General features: G+C 43.2%; 1 protein-coding gene across 1 annotated transcript in view; it reads left to right on the forward strand.

Annotated features, from left to right (window-relative positions):
* The window catches only part of LOC136837008 (unconventional myosin-XIX-like), a 161714-nt gene that overhangs the window by 9391 nt on the left and 135985 nt on the right, over positions 1–16338 (forward strand). The window contains exon 3 of the mRNA XM_067101539.1: positions 7395–7611. Coding sequence (XP_066957640.1) covers positions 7395–7611 — 217 coding nt within the window. The remainder of the gene's footprint in view (positions 1–7394; positions 7612–16338) is intronic.

Consider the following 16338-nt stretch of genomic DNA (forward strand, 5'->3'; position numbering starts at 1 on the left):
CATGTCTTGAAAAATCTACCTGAATTTACAAATGATGCTTTACAGGATTATCAGGGGAACAGAATCGGTCTATTTTCTTTCCTTAAAATCTATGGCTTCTTCTGTATCCATGGACATCTCTTCTCCTATAGTTTCAAAATCTTCTTTGGGTTTTTCTCAACCTTCCGTTTCGGTCATTTTCGGGAGACTTTCGGTTTCTTCTCTCGCTCATCCGAGCTCTGTACCGTTAACGGACTTGCCTTGGGACAATCTTCCACAAATCATATGTTCTCTCGTCTTCCGGAGTCTGTTGCTGCGACATCTGGTAGTGCGACTGTTCCGTGTTCAATGTTTCGGCCCGGTAGTCTCAACAATCACTCCAGTAGCTAGGTTTTCGGTAACCTATCATCCACAATCGCCGGGTTCGGCACTCGCAGTTTCCCATGCGAAACTCCTGTGAGCTCCGGTCCGTCTGGTGCGTTCCCTACATGTATGACGTCATCGGCAGGGTCTCGGCCGGTTTCCCGAGTGTGGCTTCTTCTTCTCTCTTCCCTCCTACTGTACCTTCCTTCTCTACCTTTCCAACAGGTGTCTCTGTTCCTCTGGTTAGGGCGGTTTTGTAGGTTCGGGTTGATTCTTGGGTCAACATGAGTTTTTCCACCTTGTTCTTCTTCGCAAATAGCGGAGTGTCTGCTGCGGCGATTCCTCATCAGCATGCTTCTGTTATTCAGCCTAGTTCGGGTTGGCGAGTATTGCGGCTTCTCCGTTTTCTGAGGGGGCGTGGTTCGCCCAGGTATGTCTGGCTCAGCGTAGCTCCACCGTTGTTGGAGAGTGCGGGTTTTCGCAACCCTTTCGGCTGCCCGCAACATTGCGGTTGATTCCCCAGGTGTGCGTCTTGCGCACTCAGGTATTTCGTGTTCGGGTTAACTGATCCAGCGTTTTCTAGGGTCAGCCTGTCTCTGTTCCTGTCTCGACTCGGTCGGATCTTTCTGATAAGGATTTCTCTTGCGAGGAAGAGGATCCGGTACGGAAGCCTGTTCTCCTTCAGCGAGCGAGGCGAATACAAGCGGATGGTGGACTTCATTCATGCTCTTTACCCACAGTCCAAGGCTCCGGAAGAACCTTTTCAACCTAATCAGGCAATGTTTGAGTCACTGTTCGCGATTTGAAACCAGTGGTGGCTCATGCACCAAAGAATCTAGTTTGGTTTGGCCGTGTCGAGCAGGCATTGAGGAGGCGGACGGTAGGTTAGCGGCATTAATTGGGTCGGGTAGGCAGGATTCCTCCTTACTTCCTTCTCGTAAGGGTTTTTACAAGGTTGCGGGTAACCCTTCTGCGGGTGTTAGGGTACCTCTTAATGAATCAGTGGAAGCTCTTCTATCTAGGGTCCCTTCTTGAATCGTTTGGTTTCCGTCCACGGCGAGAGAAGCTGGTATTTTGGAAGACACTTTTTGTTCTTAGTCGGAGGCTCTATCCCATTCGATGTGGATGTTATCTGGTTTAATGGGGTTCCTTAAAAACAGAACGGTTATTTTCCTCGACCCGGTTTTGTTCGACAATCTCATCACTTCGGTGTCAATGGGACTGGCTTATCAGGCAAATATATCGGCGGTTATACGACCTTCTTGTAAGAAAAGGAGGATTTCTTTCTGAACCATCTACCTCCGCATTATCCAGATATTCACAAAAGGCTCTGTTGAGAGCACCTTTGGCGCTCAGCAATAGTCTTTTCAGGGAGGAAGATGTAGCTTCGATGGTAAATTTCGTTTCCTCTTCTTCAGCTGTCGAGTCACAGCAAGCCATGATTCGAGTGGCAGCACAGTCCTCTAGATCTCCGAGAGGTTCCAGGATGACATCTCCAGCCAAGCGGACCGTTCCAAATCACCAACCAGGTCCCCTAAGAAAGTCCGTTTCTCATCCAAGACTTCAGCTTCTGCTTCAGATCCGAAACCTTCTGTCCTTAAGAAGGGTTTTCGGAAGTAGAGAACACTTCCCTCGTCTGCACCGGTAGGAGGTTGCCTAGCTCCATTCTGGGAATCCTGGAAGGAGTATGGCGGAGGAGAGTTGGGTAGTGGAAGTGTTAAGGAAGGGGTACAGAGTCCCTTTTCGTTCCCTGCCTCCTCTATCCAGCTCACGGTTCATCTTCCCAGTTATTCCCCTTCCTCCATCAGGGGAATAGCGTTAGCAGCAGAAGTCCGAGCCCTCTGGGAAAAAGGGGCATTAGAACCCGCCTCCTTCTTCCCCAGGTTTTTACAGTTGGATTTTTTGTGGCTCCGAAGTCGGGAGGATCTTGGAGACCCATCATAGATCTCTCGAGTCTCAACCGGTTCATCATCTCCCGAAGTTTCATATGGAAACTTTCTCAGTTGGTGCTGCGGTCGGTCCGGAGAGACGACTGGATGATTTCAGTGGACCTCAAGGGCGCTTATCTCCAAGTTCGGTCCATCCGAATCTCGGAAGTTCCTTCGATTCTCGGGTCCAACTGGAACATTTCAGTTCAGAGTCCTCTGCTTCGGTCTGACTACAGCACCTCAAGTCTTTACGAGGTGATGTCTCCTATTTCAGAGATAATGCATCGTCGGGGTTTCAGGATGAGGCGATACCTCGACGATTGGTTAGTTCAGGCTTCGTCAGTAGAGGAAGTTTTGCAGGCGAGGACTTCTTACTGAATTTGTGTCAAAAGTTGGGAATTCGCATCAACTTAGAAAAGAGCTCTTTGATTCCAGCTCAGACAAAAGCGTACTTAGGGATAACGATTCAGGCGCGTCGTTTGAGGGCTTTCCCGACGGAGGAACGAGTTTTGGCAATGCTGAGCCAACTAGAAACATTCAGATCGAACAGAGTGCAACCTGTAAGCCTATGGAAGAGCTTGCTGGGCAGGATGGCCTCCTCTCTCTCCTAATTCCAGGGTCTCGTCTCTGGATGCGTTCTCTTCAGGCATGTCTCCAGGAATCGCTGGGACTTTCGGGGAAGAGAACGCGTTCATAGTCTGGGACGATTCTTGCCTGAAGGATCTTCGGTGGTGGTCAGAAGAATATCATCTGACCATCGGCGTAGATTGACTCCCCATTCCAGATTTCCATCTGTACACAGATGCCTCGGATCAGGGTTGGGGAGCAACCCTGGAGGAATGTCAGGCCAGGGGCCTTTGGGGAATCTGGATCGGAGGAGTCCATCAACCACAGAGAACTACGAGCAGTAGAAGAGGCTCTAAGTTGCTTCGCAGATCAGTTAAGCAACAGGGCCGGTAGCGCTCTTTTGCGACAACGTAACCGCTGTGTCATACCTCAAGAAGGAGGGGACAAAATCACAAACTTTGAATCAAGTCGCCCAGAGAATTCTCCGCTGGTGCGAGTGCCACAGGACTACTCGTTCCTCAATTCGTATCTGGGAAACTCAACGTTTTTGCGGACGCCTAAGCCGATCGCAAGAGGTTCTAGGGGGAATGGACGTTAGTGCAGGATGAAGTTCAACTTCTATTGAAGAAATGGCCAGCAACCATAGACCTGTTCGCTACGAGACTAAACTTTCGCCTCCCGGTATACTTCTCCCCAGTAGAAGATCCCATGTCGTTTGGGACGGATGCCATGTTGCATTCTTGGAACGACATGCAGGCGTATGCATTCCTCCGTTCGAATGATTCAACAAGTGTTAATGAAACTCAGGATCTCCTACAACACCGAGATGACGTTGATTTGCCCTTTTTGGCCTCAAAGACCTTGGTTCCCGGACCTTCTCGATTTACTAATAGATGTTCGGTTTTCCTGCCAGAGAGGAAAGATCTTCTCAGACAGCCGCACTTCCATCACTTCCACGGAACCTCCGGCGTGCTGAAGCTAGCTGCGTGGAGACTATCCAGCGAGCAGCACGTCATGCCGGACTCTCTAAGGCAGTGGCTCGCCAACTGTCTTTCTGTCTGAGAAGATCATCCAGAAAACTATACCAGGCCAAGTGGGCAGTTTATCGCAGTTGGTGCGGAACCAAGGTCATTGTATTTCTCTACCAACGGTAGCGAAGGTAGCGGACTTTCTTCTTTTTCTGAGGAAAGAAAAGAATTTTTCGTACTCACGATCACCGGTTACAGATCAATGCTTAGTAGTACGTTCGTTTCCATCTCCCGGAATTGGCGACCAGTAGAATACTTCACGATCTCTTAAGGTCTTTTTAAGATAGAACGTCCAGTTCTTCCCCCTTCGGGCACCATCGTAGGATTTAGCGGCGGTTTTGACTCTCCTTAGGTCGTCAGAATACGAGCCATTGGAAACACTGTCCTTAAGACAGTTAAGAAGAAGGTATTATTTCTAGTTGCTCTGTACAGCTAGAAGAGTAGGAGAGATTCGAGCTGTCTCAAGAACTGTATCTTTCTCAGGGAAAGATATTTTTCTGTCATATTTGCCGAATTCGTAGCTAAATCGGAATCAGAATCGAATCCTTTACCCAGAGCGTTTAGAGTAACATCTTTAGAAGATTTCGTGGGAGGTGACGCTCAGAAATGCTATTATGTCGGTCAGGCGCTGAAGGCTTATTTATCACGAACAGAAAAGATGTTGCCTCACCCGAGAACGTTATTCGTTTCTCCCAGACGTCCTTCACACTCGATCTCGAAGAATGCTATTAGTTTTTTCCTAAGAGAGGTAATACAACAAGCGTCGGCTAATTCTTCGTCTCTTTCGGAACCATCGAACTCCTCTGAATGCCCAAGAGCTCATAGTATTAGAGGGGTAGCGACATCGTCGGCATTTCTCAAGAATTTCTCGGTGTCGGCAATCTTAGAAGCAGCTACTTGGAAATCAGTATCAGTTTTCACTTCCTTCTACCTTAAGGACATTCAATTCTCGTCGGATAAGGGTTACTCGCTGGGTCCTTTGTGGCGGCCAATTCAGTTCTTTAGTAAAGGGTAGATGAAAGGTGGGGGTGGGGAGAGTAGGGGCAGGTTAGACAGCATAAGATGGGGAGTAGTTTTGTCAGTGAATCGGAATTCTTTTACGAAACTGTGGATAGGTGTAACCAGGTGGTTTTCAGCTAGATTTATTCAACCTCTCGGCACAGCATCGACAGCAACAGACGGCAATGATTCGGAAGCTCCGACTGCACATTCAACTTATCCTCCATTACATGAGAGGCTACAATAGCCACATGGGAGACTCGTCGTTCCCCCTCCATACATGAGAGGCTACCAATAGCCACATGGGAGGTTCGCCAGGCTCCGCTACATGCGAGGCTTTGATTAGCCACATGGGAGTTAGTTCCCTTCTTCCGTGGGAGGTTTTCCTTGAATACCACATGGGAAGTAGCTCGACCCAGACAGTACCATGACTCGAGACTGGCGTTAAGGTACTCTCTCCTTCCAGGCATCCCCACCTGTTAAGTAGACTACCAGGTGAGGTTTGTTGTTGTTTTTATGCAGAATAGACGATAATGAGTTACCTGCTTTCTTGTTGGTAGGTCGGTCTGACTTAAGTGAACCCACCTCCACTAAATTTTTGTTAATCGGGCTAATTCAGGTGTTCAGGAGTGTATTGCAATATGAAGTTTTCATAATAAAACTAATATTGTAATACTTACCTGAACACCTGAATGATTCCCACCCTCCTCCCCACTTCAATCTGATTAATGAATAACGAATTGGGGTTCTCGGCCATACACAGCCGGGACTTGCAGCAGCATTGCCAACGATGCGCTAGGTAACTCATTTGTTAGGATTTTCCTGTAAGCGTTGGTAACGCTGACAGTTAATTACCCACTTAGTGGGTAATGAGTTGGGATATAGTTCGGGCTGGTAGGTAACCAGGGCTAATTCAGGTGTTCAGGTAATTATTACAATATTAGTTTTATTATGAAAACTTCATGTTTGGTCTCTGACAAGCACCACATAGTTCTAAATGCCAAAAATTTCAATATAAGCACGATATATATTTGCTGGAAGCTTTATACTGTACAGTACTATATGCCCCATGCCCAGATTGTGAGAAAAACGTGGGATCAGGGGTGTTGTTCAGATGAGAAAATGTATGCTTGGTTAAGGACCACACATAACAGGATAGAGATCATGCAAAACCACAGTATAAGAGAAGAAAAAACACAAGTGAAAAATATACCAACAAATTAAAATGCTGGCTTTTGAATGTTCAGTTCTTGAGAAAAAATTTTTAATGCAAGAAAAAATGTCAAACAATATGACTGGTATACAGTTAACCCTCCAGATTTGCAGATTTGGTCATTTGTGTTTTTGTAATTAATAATGAAATGAAATGAAATATTTTTAGGAGTACAGTATTGTAGCCATCTGTGTGAATCAGTAGATGACCCTGTGATAAACTACTTTTGTCATTGAAATATGAACAAGTTGATTTAAAAAAGTAAAAATTAAAACATGCACACACTCACAAACCATAGACATGAGCAGTCAAAAAAAATGTACATTAATTCAAAGTAAAGATGAATCAAGTTGCACATGTTAAAATGACTATCTTATGTATAGTAATACAAATCTGTTTTCATATGTACCATCAGAAATTTTACACATTTACTGGGGCATTTAACCTATTAAGGTTATTTTATTAAAAAATAATTGGAATGTTATTTGTGTGGCATGATGTTGAAAGTCGAAAGTAAGTTTTTCTATATCTTATCACATGAATAACTATATTTCTGTAATCTATAAGATGTTGTTAATAGTCTAAATAAAAATATTGCTGTAATTTTTGTGAAAGTATCTTTTAGAGGTTCAATTTTATAATAAGCATAATTTATGGTACCGTAGAACATCTGTTGTATTATACTTAGATTTACCATTTCTTGATTCTACTTATGCACAAGCCCACAGCAGAATCTCTGTCTTTCTCTCTTTTGCCATATAATTTTTATACTGTACCATAATTTATAATCTTAAATGTGGTAATGTCATGTGAAAATTTACACAAATATCCAGAGGCCATGATGACACTGTTCAAAACATGTTGTAGGGTATGTGAATGCATGTGAGTAATTGTATGACTGGTTTGGAACATCTGGACAGATTCTTTATCATCTCAGAATATAGGAGTTATTCATTAGTGACTCAGTTTCTGGTGTTTTCTAGTTACACTCCCTCTGATGCTGAGGACAGTAGTCCTCATAAAGCCAAAGGGTTTTCAGTGTATTTTGAAATACATCAAGAATTACACTCAAGAAAAGGGTCTTATTTTATCCTCCTTGTTAAAGAATGTGACTGTCCTTCATATTCTTCAAATAAAACTATGCTTGCCTCATAGAAAAACCACCTTTCATGACAGACTCTGGTGTTCCAAAGAATGATTTTAAGGTAAAAAGTACCAGTAAGTAGTTTTCTGATTAATAGCTCACTCCCTGGGTTAAATGGAACTGTTAAGTGATGTAGAAACTATAATTTGACACGTTATTTCCCCTTATTTCAGGAAGAAAATGGCAGTTGGACCAAACCTAAGCCTCATCAAAGTAAAGTTCCTCCACCGGTTCCAAAAAAGAAACCGAAGATGATGACAGAAGCTGCCCAAATTCCCTCCAAAGATATTAATAATGCAAAGTCTCCTGATGATGCTTTACAGGTTTCTGTAGGGGAATTAATCTCCTGTGATGACCTGACAAGACTGCCGTTGCTTTATGATCATACAGGTAAAGTAGCCTATATCAGGTTTTTCATAGTAAATAATTAAACTTCAGTAATTTATGGTTTTAAAAAATGAGAAAACCTGTCTTTTGAGTCCTGTAAATGACATGTAATGCAAACCATTAATTTTAAAATACCTATTTCACTGTTCAAATAAAGCTCAGAGTTTCAAGATTGCCTTGTTAGTGATATAATTTTATTAGCAAGTAAGATAGTCCTTTTATTGGGAAGACTTCTCTTTCTTACTTACGTGTGATTCATATTTCATTTGGTCCTTCAGATAAAGGATAAACATTGTCCCCTCTCATACTTTCTTCATCAATTTTCTATTTTTAGTTGTTTTCATAGTCAGATTTTGTGTTCATAGTACCCATCTCCACAGTCCATTTTATTGAGGTTGGTAGGTCTCAGTAAAATTTCCTTACCAATGTACTTGGCTGCAATTATTTTCTTTGACTCGTGTGTTATTGGTCAAGGCCATACATGCATCACTACATGTATTCACAGCCTATTGGTTATTGTGTGTTCAGTCCCATAAATTGATTTGTATCATATCTCTTTATATTTTGCATTTTAAAGGAAATTTACATGTCTCAGTTATTGTAAATTTTCAAAGAAACAAAGTTACAAGTAACAAGTCATTCTGAACTTGTATGATTTGTTGTCATCATGGTGTTTGCTTTACTTTATATTACAGTACAATGTTGCTGTTATGTTTCATAGTGTTCAGTATATTTTCTCATACTGCTGTGTGTTATATCAGACACTGCCATTTAAAAAGTTGAATCTAGAATCTGTTTCTTTGGGTTGTGAAAGAATGTTCCCTCTGGCTAGATGTCCTGCTGGTGCAAAGGCACAGTACTGGTGGTTTGTTGTTATATGTAGAACTTAAGTACTGAGTGGCTGAAAAGTGTCATGGTGCTTGGCTTGAAAACCTAAATTTCATGATTCATTTATTCATTCTTATTTTAATGGCATTGCAGTGCCATGATACATTAATAAATGAATTAGTAATTCTCATATTGGTGTAGGCACTGAAACACTTCACTGAAAAAATACCCAGTGACACAAATGTCTGGGCTTTGCACAGCACCATACTTAAGAAATATCATCCTCCTGTGTTCTGTTATGGACTGCATTGTTGTATGATGTAACAGATTCAAGACTAATACTGTTTGAGATGTATTTTACCTCGTCAAAAAGGAGTTTCTTATCGAAGTCACATCTCCATTCTTGTTTTCATTTTAGAATCCGTTTGCTCAGTAACCTTTCTGTCTATATTTACCTCCCGGTAGACTCTTCTTGAGTTCTTGCTCATGAGATTGCAGCTGTAATAAGTAAATTTTCATCCATAAGCGCATTGACAACAGTACTGCCAGTCTTTAAGTAGCCCCAGCATCACATTCACTTGGTTGTGACTTTGTATGTGAGTAGGCAAGTAGAATGCCATGACTCTTAATTACAATCCATTGGTGTCCCACCCTTGTGAGGGTTTCAGAAGATGAAAAGCATTCAGATCTGAAAAGGTAGATCTGTATTCAGTTACAGGTGTTGGATAAGTTATCAAAACTTAGGGAGTGGATAAGTTATCCAAAGCTAATGGTGATCTCCTACTGGATGAAAACGTGTACTGATGAGCTGAGAACAAAAGAGATCTGAAGTGAAATTGGGTCTTAACTGAGTGGAAGGGTGTTCTTGTCTACCTCATGACTATGGCTTTACTTTTCATGCCACTCAGTTTTTGCTTTGGCTACCCTGAGCAGTGATTTACACATATATAAAAAGCAAGACAGTTATATCTATTAATAAAAAATAATGCTAATTTAGAAAAATACTGATGTACATCACTTCTGTTATTATGAGTAGTTTTTCTTTGTTTTCTGCCATTAATTTGAGTTTTAATTTTATAAGTTTAACTGTTAGGTTGTCTGAAAATTTTGTATTAGTTTCAGGTTTTATATTTGAAACTTACCAAGTAATTACATAACTATAGTTTCTGCTCTAAATGGCAGCTTAAGATTTGAAAATTTGCGGTGGTGCTCTTTTGTTTTGGTGCAGGTAAGTGCCCCACCCACTTTCGGGGAAGAATAGGTAGAATGTAGCTGAAGAGCTCAGTTCGTTTCTGCCGCATGATGACCAAACATCGGTCATTCAGCAGCTTTGTTTTGTTAATTCAGGAATACTTTCACCTGATGGTTTGGTTGTCTGTTGAATGATTTGGTGAAATATTCTTTCATTTGGTAGCCTCCAGGCTATATTTTCATAGCTTAGCTTTTGTCAATTTTTGGACTGATTTGGACTATTATGTCAGACGTGAGTGTGACCAGTAACCGGTATTGCAGCAAAGGCTGTAATACTAGGTTGACTCCATTTAAATATGACGAACATTCTATTTATTTTCACTGCCGTGGACAAGTATGTTTCCCCGACTTGACTTGTGAAGAATGTAAGGATTGGGACATAAGTAAATGGAAAGTGTTGACCATCATTTGGATAAATTAGAGAAAGCTAGGCTTAGGAAAGCAGCTGCTAGAGCCGAAGCTAGAGCTTTTGTCTCCTCTACCCCTAAACTGGCTTTTTTGATACCTTTGACTTCTCGTTCCCCGGTTCCTACATCTCTCGCTCTCCCTACAACTCCGTTACCTGGCTCCCTTTCCTCTGATCCTGGTGCCATCAGCAGTCTCAGAGCTCGGATGGATAAGAAATTCGACACTTTAGTAAGTACGGTAGCTCAGATAGGAGCTTCTGTAAGAGTTCTTTTGGACAAAGCAAATGAGGATCATAGTGCAAGTGCTAGTGTTGTGGAGGGGGTGGCTACTTGTCCCACCAATGCTCCTAGACGGAGGCCCCTGCCAAACTCCCCTGCACCTGGGAGGAGGCAAACCGTAAGCCCAAGGGAGGTCGGTGGGGTTTGCCCATGAGTAGTTGCTTCCTCAGCCGAACCTGTTGCTATTTCCAAGGTTTCGGCAACCAAACGCTGGAAAGGAGTCCAATTGGATCATACCTTATCTTCCAATGGTTCGGATTCTAAACCCAAAGGACACTGTCGACATTTTCAGGAGTCTTCTAGGCCTTTGAAGAGGCACATTGCCGACGTACATCCAGCGGTACCTTGCAAGTGCCATAAGGATCAAGAGCCCTCTTGCAGCTATTGGGACGACGGAGAGCTCCCTTTGGAGAATGAGGCCTCATTGGCTCGTAAGCGCCCATTGGCTCCCAAGCGCCAATTGGCTCATAAGCACGTTTTGGGATCTCCCTCTCCCATTGGATCAGAGCTCCCAGTGGCTCATAAGTCTGCTGCAGGTTCATTTCACACTGTAGCTCCAGACATCCCGTTGACTCCCAGCTCTCCAGCATTGGAATACGAGCCTGAGGCTTCAGATTCAGATGTCCCTATTGCTGCAGGTCAACCTGATTCGGCGCCTTCTGTGTCACAGATCCCCAAGGCTATATCGTCTTCACATGTCGCTGATCGTGCGAAGTCTGCAAATACATCAGCACCCCAAGACTCTTCTTTGCTTTCCCTTCACCAATGTTTGGACAGCATCCTGCAACTGTTGAAGAAACCCTCGTCTTTGAAACCAGAAGAACCGCAGCAAGATTTGGTGGTTTCCGCTATATCTTCAGCAGAGGAGGAACCTGAACCAGAACAGCCTTCATCGGCCTACACCTCATTATTGAACTATATTTTCTGTTCTACTCCCCGACATATTTCTCCACCATGGCTCCTCCTTCCCTGAGATTAGCATTCATATTACGTCAATCCTCGAGCACCACTAGACTTCCGAAGGTGGCCCTCTCTATCTCTTCCAAGAAAGCGTTGTTGGGGGTTGACTCTTGGCTGTCTGAGAAGAGGGAGTTGGGCAAAGCTGTATTTTGTTTTCCCTCCTTTTCGGCTTTCCAAAAGGAGGTATGTATTCTGTGCAACTGGGGAAGCTCCTTCCTTGGGAGTTTGTGTCTCCTCACAAGGGGACTTCTCCGGTTTGATTGGCCCTGCTCGTCGTTCTGCCTTCGATGCAGCAAAAATTATGTTTTCATCTTCTGAGCTTGACTACCTAGTTAAGGATATTTTTAAAGTATTTGAGATCTTCAGTTTCCTTAACTGGATCCCTCCAAGATAACTTTGCAGCAGACTGGCTCAGAGTCCTGTCGTGTGCAGGCAAGGCGATTCGAGATGGGGCACAGGAGTTAGCTGCTCTTTTTTTTGTCATGTATGCTGAAGAAAAGAGACTTGTGGTGTTCTTTCACCACTAAAGGAATGGCACGGTCCCAGAGATCTGCTCTTCTTTTCACTCCTCTGGACAGTACCAGCCTTTTTCTTCGAACAACAGTATAGCGGGTAGCTACGGAATTGCAAAAAAAGGCTACTCATGACTTGTTTGCACAATCGTCCAAACAAACAAACAAGTCTAACCGAACACCTGCGGTTTCATTTAATCCTTGGCCTTTCTCTCCTCACCAGCCAAGACCCTTTCAAGGTAAGAGAGGAAGAACTTCCTCGCGTCCACGCATGAATCCCAGATCAGTTCACCCTATCAGCAAGAAGTCCTCATCTAGACCAGTCTCTAAGCGAGACTTCAGCCCTCCATCTACCTGTGGTCACCAGACTCCTAAACTTCAGGAGACAGTGGGAGGCCAGATCGGTAGAACCATGGGTACTACAGTTTCTCAAGGAACGATATGCGATCCCCTTCAAGGAGAGTCCACCTTTGTTGCCTGTGCCCCTTGCCTTAAAGGTGTACTTGATAGGCTCCGAGAGGTTTTCGGCCCTCTCAAAGGAAGTCACAGCTCCTCTCCACAAGAGAGCTGTAGAGGAGGTAGAAGACTTGTCACTGGAGAGGTTTTACAACTGCCTCTTTGTAGTCCCCAAAACCTCCTGGGGTTGGAGGCCGGTCCTGGATGCAAGCTCTCTGAATGTATTCGTCCAAACCACGAAGTTCAGGATGCATGCGAACAGCTCAGTTCTTGCTGCAATTTCCCAAAAAGATTGGATGGTCTCAATAGACATGAGAGATGCTTACTTTCATAGCCCAATACACCGAGATTCCAGGAAATTCCTGAGATTCATCCTTCAGGACAAAGTTTTCCAATTTTGGGCTCCATGCTTCTGGTTGTCAACAGCCTCTCAAGTCTTCACCAGGGTTCTTGCTCCTCTATCTCAATGGCTTCATGTAATGGGCGTGAAAATTTGGATGACTGGCTCCTACGATCATCATACCAGAAGAAGTACACAGAGGACCTTCTCAAAACCCTACAGTTAGCCCAGGAGTTGGGCATTTTAATCAACCAGGAAAAGTCCCAACTAGTCCCTTCTCAGACGATAGTCTATTTGGGGATGAAGATAGACTCTCAGGCTTTTCGGGGTGTCCTGTCAGAGAAGAGCATACTATTATGCATCCAAAAAGTCTGTCATTTTCCAAGTCTTCAGACCTGCTCGGCCAATGACTGGATGAGCCTGCCAGGAACTCTCTCCTCCATAGAGATGTTCATTCCTTCGGGGAGACTGCATGTGAGGCCTTTGCAGTTCTTTCTGAAGGCCAGTTGGAACAGGAAGATTTCTTCCAGATTCCTTCGTATTCCCCATCACTCAGGAAATAAAAAAAAGTCTTCAGTGGTGGCTCGTAGAAGGAAGATTCCACTCAGGGAAGTCCCTATCTCATCCAAATCCAAACCTCTCATTGTTCTCTGACGCATCAGACCTAGGTTGGGGAGCAACACTAGGATGAGTGGAGGTGTCAGGGAAGTGGTCCCTTCAAGAGAGGAAACTGCACATAAATTTGAAGGAGTTGAAGGCGATTCGCCTAGCTCTCCAACATTTTGCTGCAATAACTCGAGACTCAGTGATTGCAGTTCGTTCTGACAACACGGTGGCTCTGGCTTATGTTCGAAACCAAGGAGGTGCTCACTCTCTGTCAATGTGCGAGTTATCCAGGGATCTCCTTCTTTGGGCGCACAACAACAATACAGTACATAGATTCTCACCCGCTATGTTCAGGGCAAGTTAAACGTATTAGCGGATGAATTGAGCCGTTGCAAACAGGTTCTACCCATGGAATGGTGGCTGAATCCACAGGTGTGCACCAACCTGTTGAAACGATGGGGAACACCATCAGTAGACTTGTTTGCAATGTCCAGGAACCATCTCCTCCCCCTGTATTGCTCTCCGGCACTGGACCCTCAGGCATGGGCAACGGATGCGACGCTTCAGGATTGGTCACACCTGGAAATGTATGCCTTTCCTCTGTTCAGTCTAGTAAGAGACGTAATCAACAAATTCAAGACTTTTCATCTTGCATCAGTGATCCTAGTAGCTCCTTTTTGGCCTCAAAAGGAGTGGTTTCCAGACCTTCTGGAACTTCTGTTGGACTTTCTGCGGCTCCTCCCACAGAGGAAAGATCTTCTCAGACAACCTCACTTCAACAGATATCATCAAGGTTTGTCCACATGCGCTCTGACAGGCTTCAAACTATCAGGAAGCTTGTCAGAGTGAAAGGATTTTCAAGAGAAGTTGCGAGAATGCTATTGCTAAATGTAGACGAGTCTTCTTCAAGGCTCTACCAGGCTAAGAGGGCAATTTTTAGGAGATGGTGTAAAGAATGTAACATTTCTTCTTCTTCTAGCTCTGTAGTCCAACTAGCTGAATTTTTGCTCTACCTAAGATCTTTGAGAGGTTACAGATCCATGCTGAACTCAGTGTTCAAGCATAGAGGTGTGAACATTTCCTCAGACCCGGACATTTCAGACTTAGTCAAGTCTTTTGACACCAGGAAATGCAAGTCTCAGCAGCGTGTCTTGGAACCTAGACGTAGCCCTGCATTGGTTGTCAGGCCCTCCTTTTGAACCTATGTAGGCGTCCACCTTTAGGGATCTGTCTAAAAGGACACTTTTCTTAATCACTTTAGCCAGAGCGGAAAGGGTCAGCAAGTTGCAAGCTCTGGACAAACAAGTTGGTTTTCTGCAAGAGACAGCTATTTGCTCATATATTTTAGGCTTCTTAGTCAAAAACAAGAACCTGTCTAACCCTTGGCCTCGTTCTTTTTCCGCCCAAAGTCTTGCAGATCTGGTGGGACCTTCAGAACAAGGGAGAGTATTGTGCCCAGTGAGAGCATTAAGATTCTACATTGAGAGAACCAAGAGTGTTGGAGGGGATTCTTGTAATCTCTGGTGTTCTGTCAAGAACCCTTTATGTCCTCTCTCCAAGAATGCTATCTCTTTCTTTTTGAGAGACACTATTGTAGAGTCTCACTTTGGAATTCAGGAGAATAATTTACTGTTGTTAAAGGTAAAAACACATGAGGTACGGGCAGTAGCCACTTCGTTGACTTTTAAATGCAATCTCTGTCTAACTACCATAATCCAGTTGACTTATTGGAAGTGTCACTCGGTCTTCGCCAGCTATTATCTACATGATGTCGAAACTGTGTTCAAGGACTACAGCACTCTGGGTCCGTTCTCCGCAGCTGGTATGGCACTAGGGAATGAGGGGTAGGAGTGGTCCTTCTATTTCTCTATATCCTAGCCTTGATTAAGGTTGTTGAGTTTTTGGGAAGCTTGGGGTACTTAGTACTGGAGTACCCTCCGATCTTTGTTTTTAATGGATGGGAAATATGTTTTTTAAATGGTGTACGGGCAATATAGTTTTATGGTCATGTGTTAGTCAGTGTCTATTTTTTGCCCAGGGCATGAGAAATTGTTTTGTTTAAACTTTGTTGAGTCATAGAACTACCCTTGACCACAAAGCTCCCACTGAAGCAGGGGCAATCCTGACGCTACCGGTCATGTCCCTACGGGTCGAGATGAGCAATGACCAAGAGGCAGTATCTTCCTGCTCTTGCTCTCTCCCCAGGTAAGGATACAACAAACATTACCACAATGCTAGCCTTTTTTTTTCTACTTCATATGCATTCCTTTATAATGTTTTTTGAGTAGTACATATCCATTCTTCCCACCTCCTATCAATGTGGGATTCAGCTATGAAATTACTTGGTAAGTTTCTTATGTAAAAATGATGTTTTTATAATAAAATAACGTTTTATATATACTTACCAAGTAATTACATGAACAGAGCCCATCCCTCCTCCCCACACATGGACATAGAGCATAAACGAACTGAGCTCTTCAGCTACATTGTACCTATTCTTCCTGAGAGTGGGCGGGGCACTTACCTGCACCAAAACAAGAGCACTACTGCAGATTTTCAATTCTTAAGCTGCCATTTAAAGTAGAAACTATAGTTATGTAATTACTTGGTAAGTATATATAAAAACTTATTTTATTACAAATATGTCATATTGCAACTTTTTTACAAATGATGCAATTGCAACTTTTTTACAAATGATGCAACTTTTTGTTTAGTTACAGCTTTTTTTATTCGTAATATGTTTTTTGTTAGTGATTTTCAAGTACAGTACCTGTCATTTGAAGATAAAAATATGCTAAAGTTATATATATTTTTTTAACCATATTTTAGTTATGTTTTCATGCATTTATTTTTGTTTGATTTTAAAGTGAGGCCCTTATCTCGGTGTGGTATCAAGTCATTGGGTAAGTTGGCTTACACTGGTATTGGTACAAAAGCTTTTTCCTTATCTGCATTAATTTTTAGTCATTCTATTATCAAGTCTGTACAAATTTGTTTTCAGTAATTTAGTTTCCTTTTTATTAGTGAAAGTAGTGTTACTGTACATATGTACAGACAAAATGCTCATATATGTACTGAATAATTATCATCT

The sequence above is a fragment of the Macrobrachium rosenbergii genome, chromosome 57, assembly GCF_040412425.1.
Source record: "Macrobrachium rosenbergii isolate ZJJX-2024 chromosome 57, ASM4041242v1, whole genome shotgun sequence".
Taxonomy (NCBI): Eukaryota; Metazoa; Arthropoda; class Malacostraca; order Decapoda; family Palaemonidae; genus Macrobrachium; species Macrobrachium rosenbergii.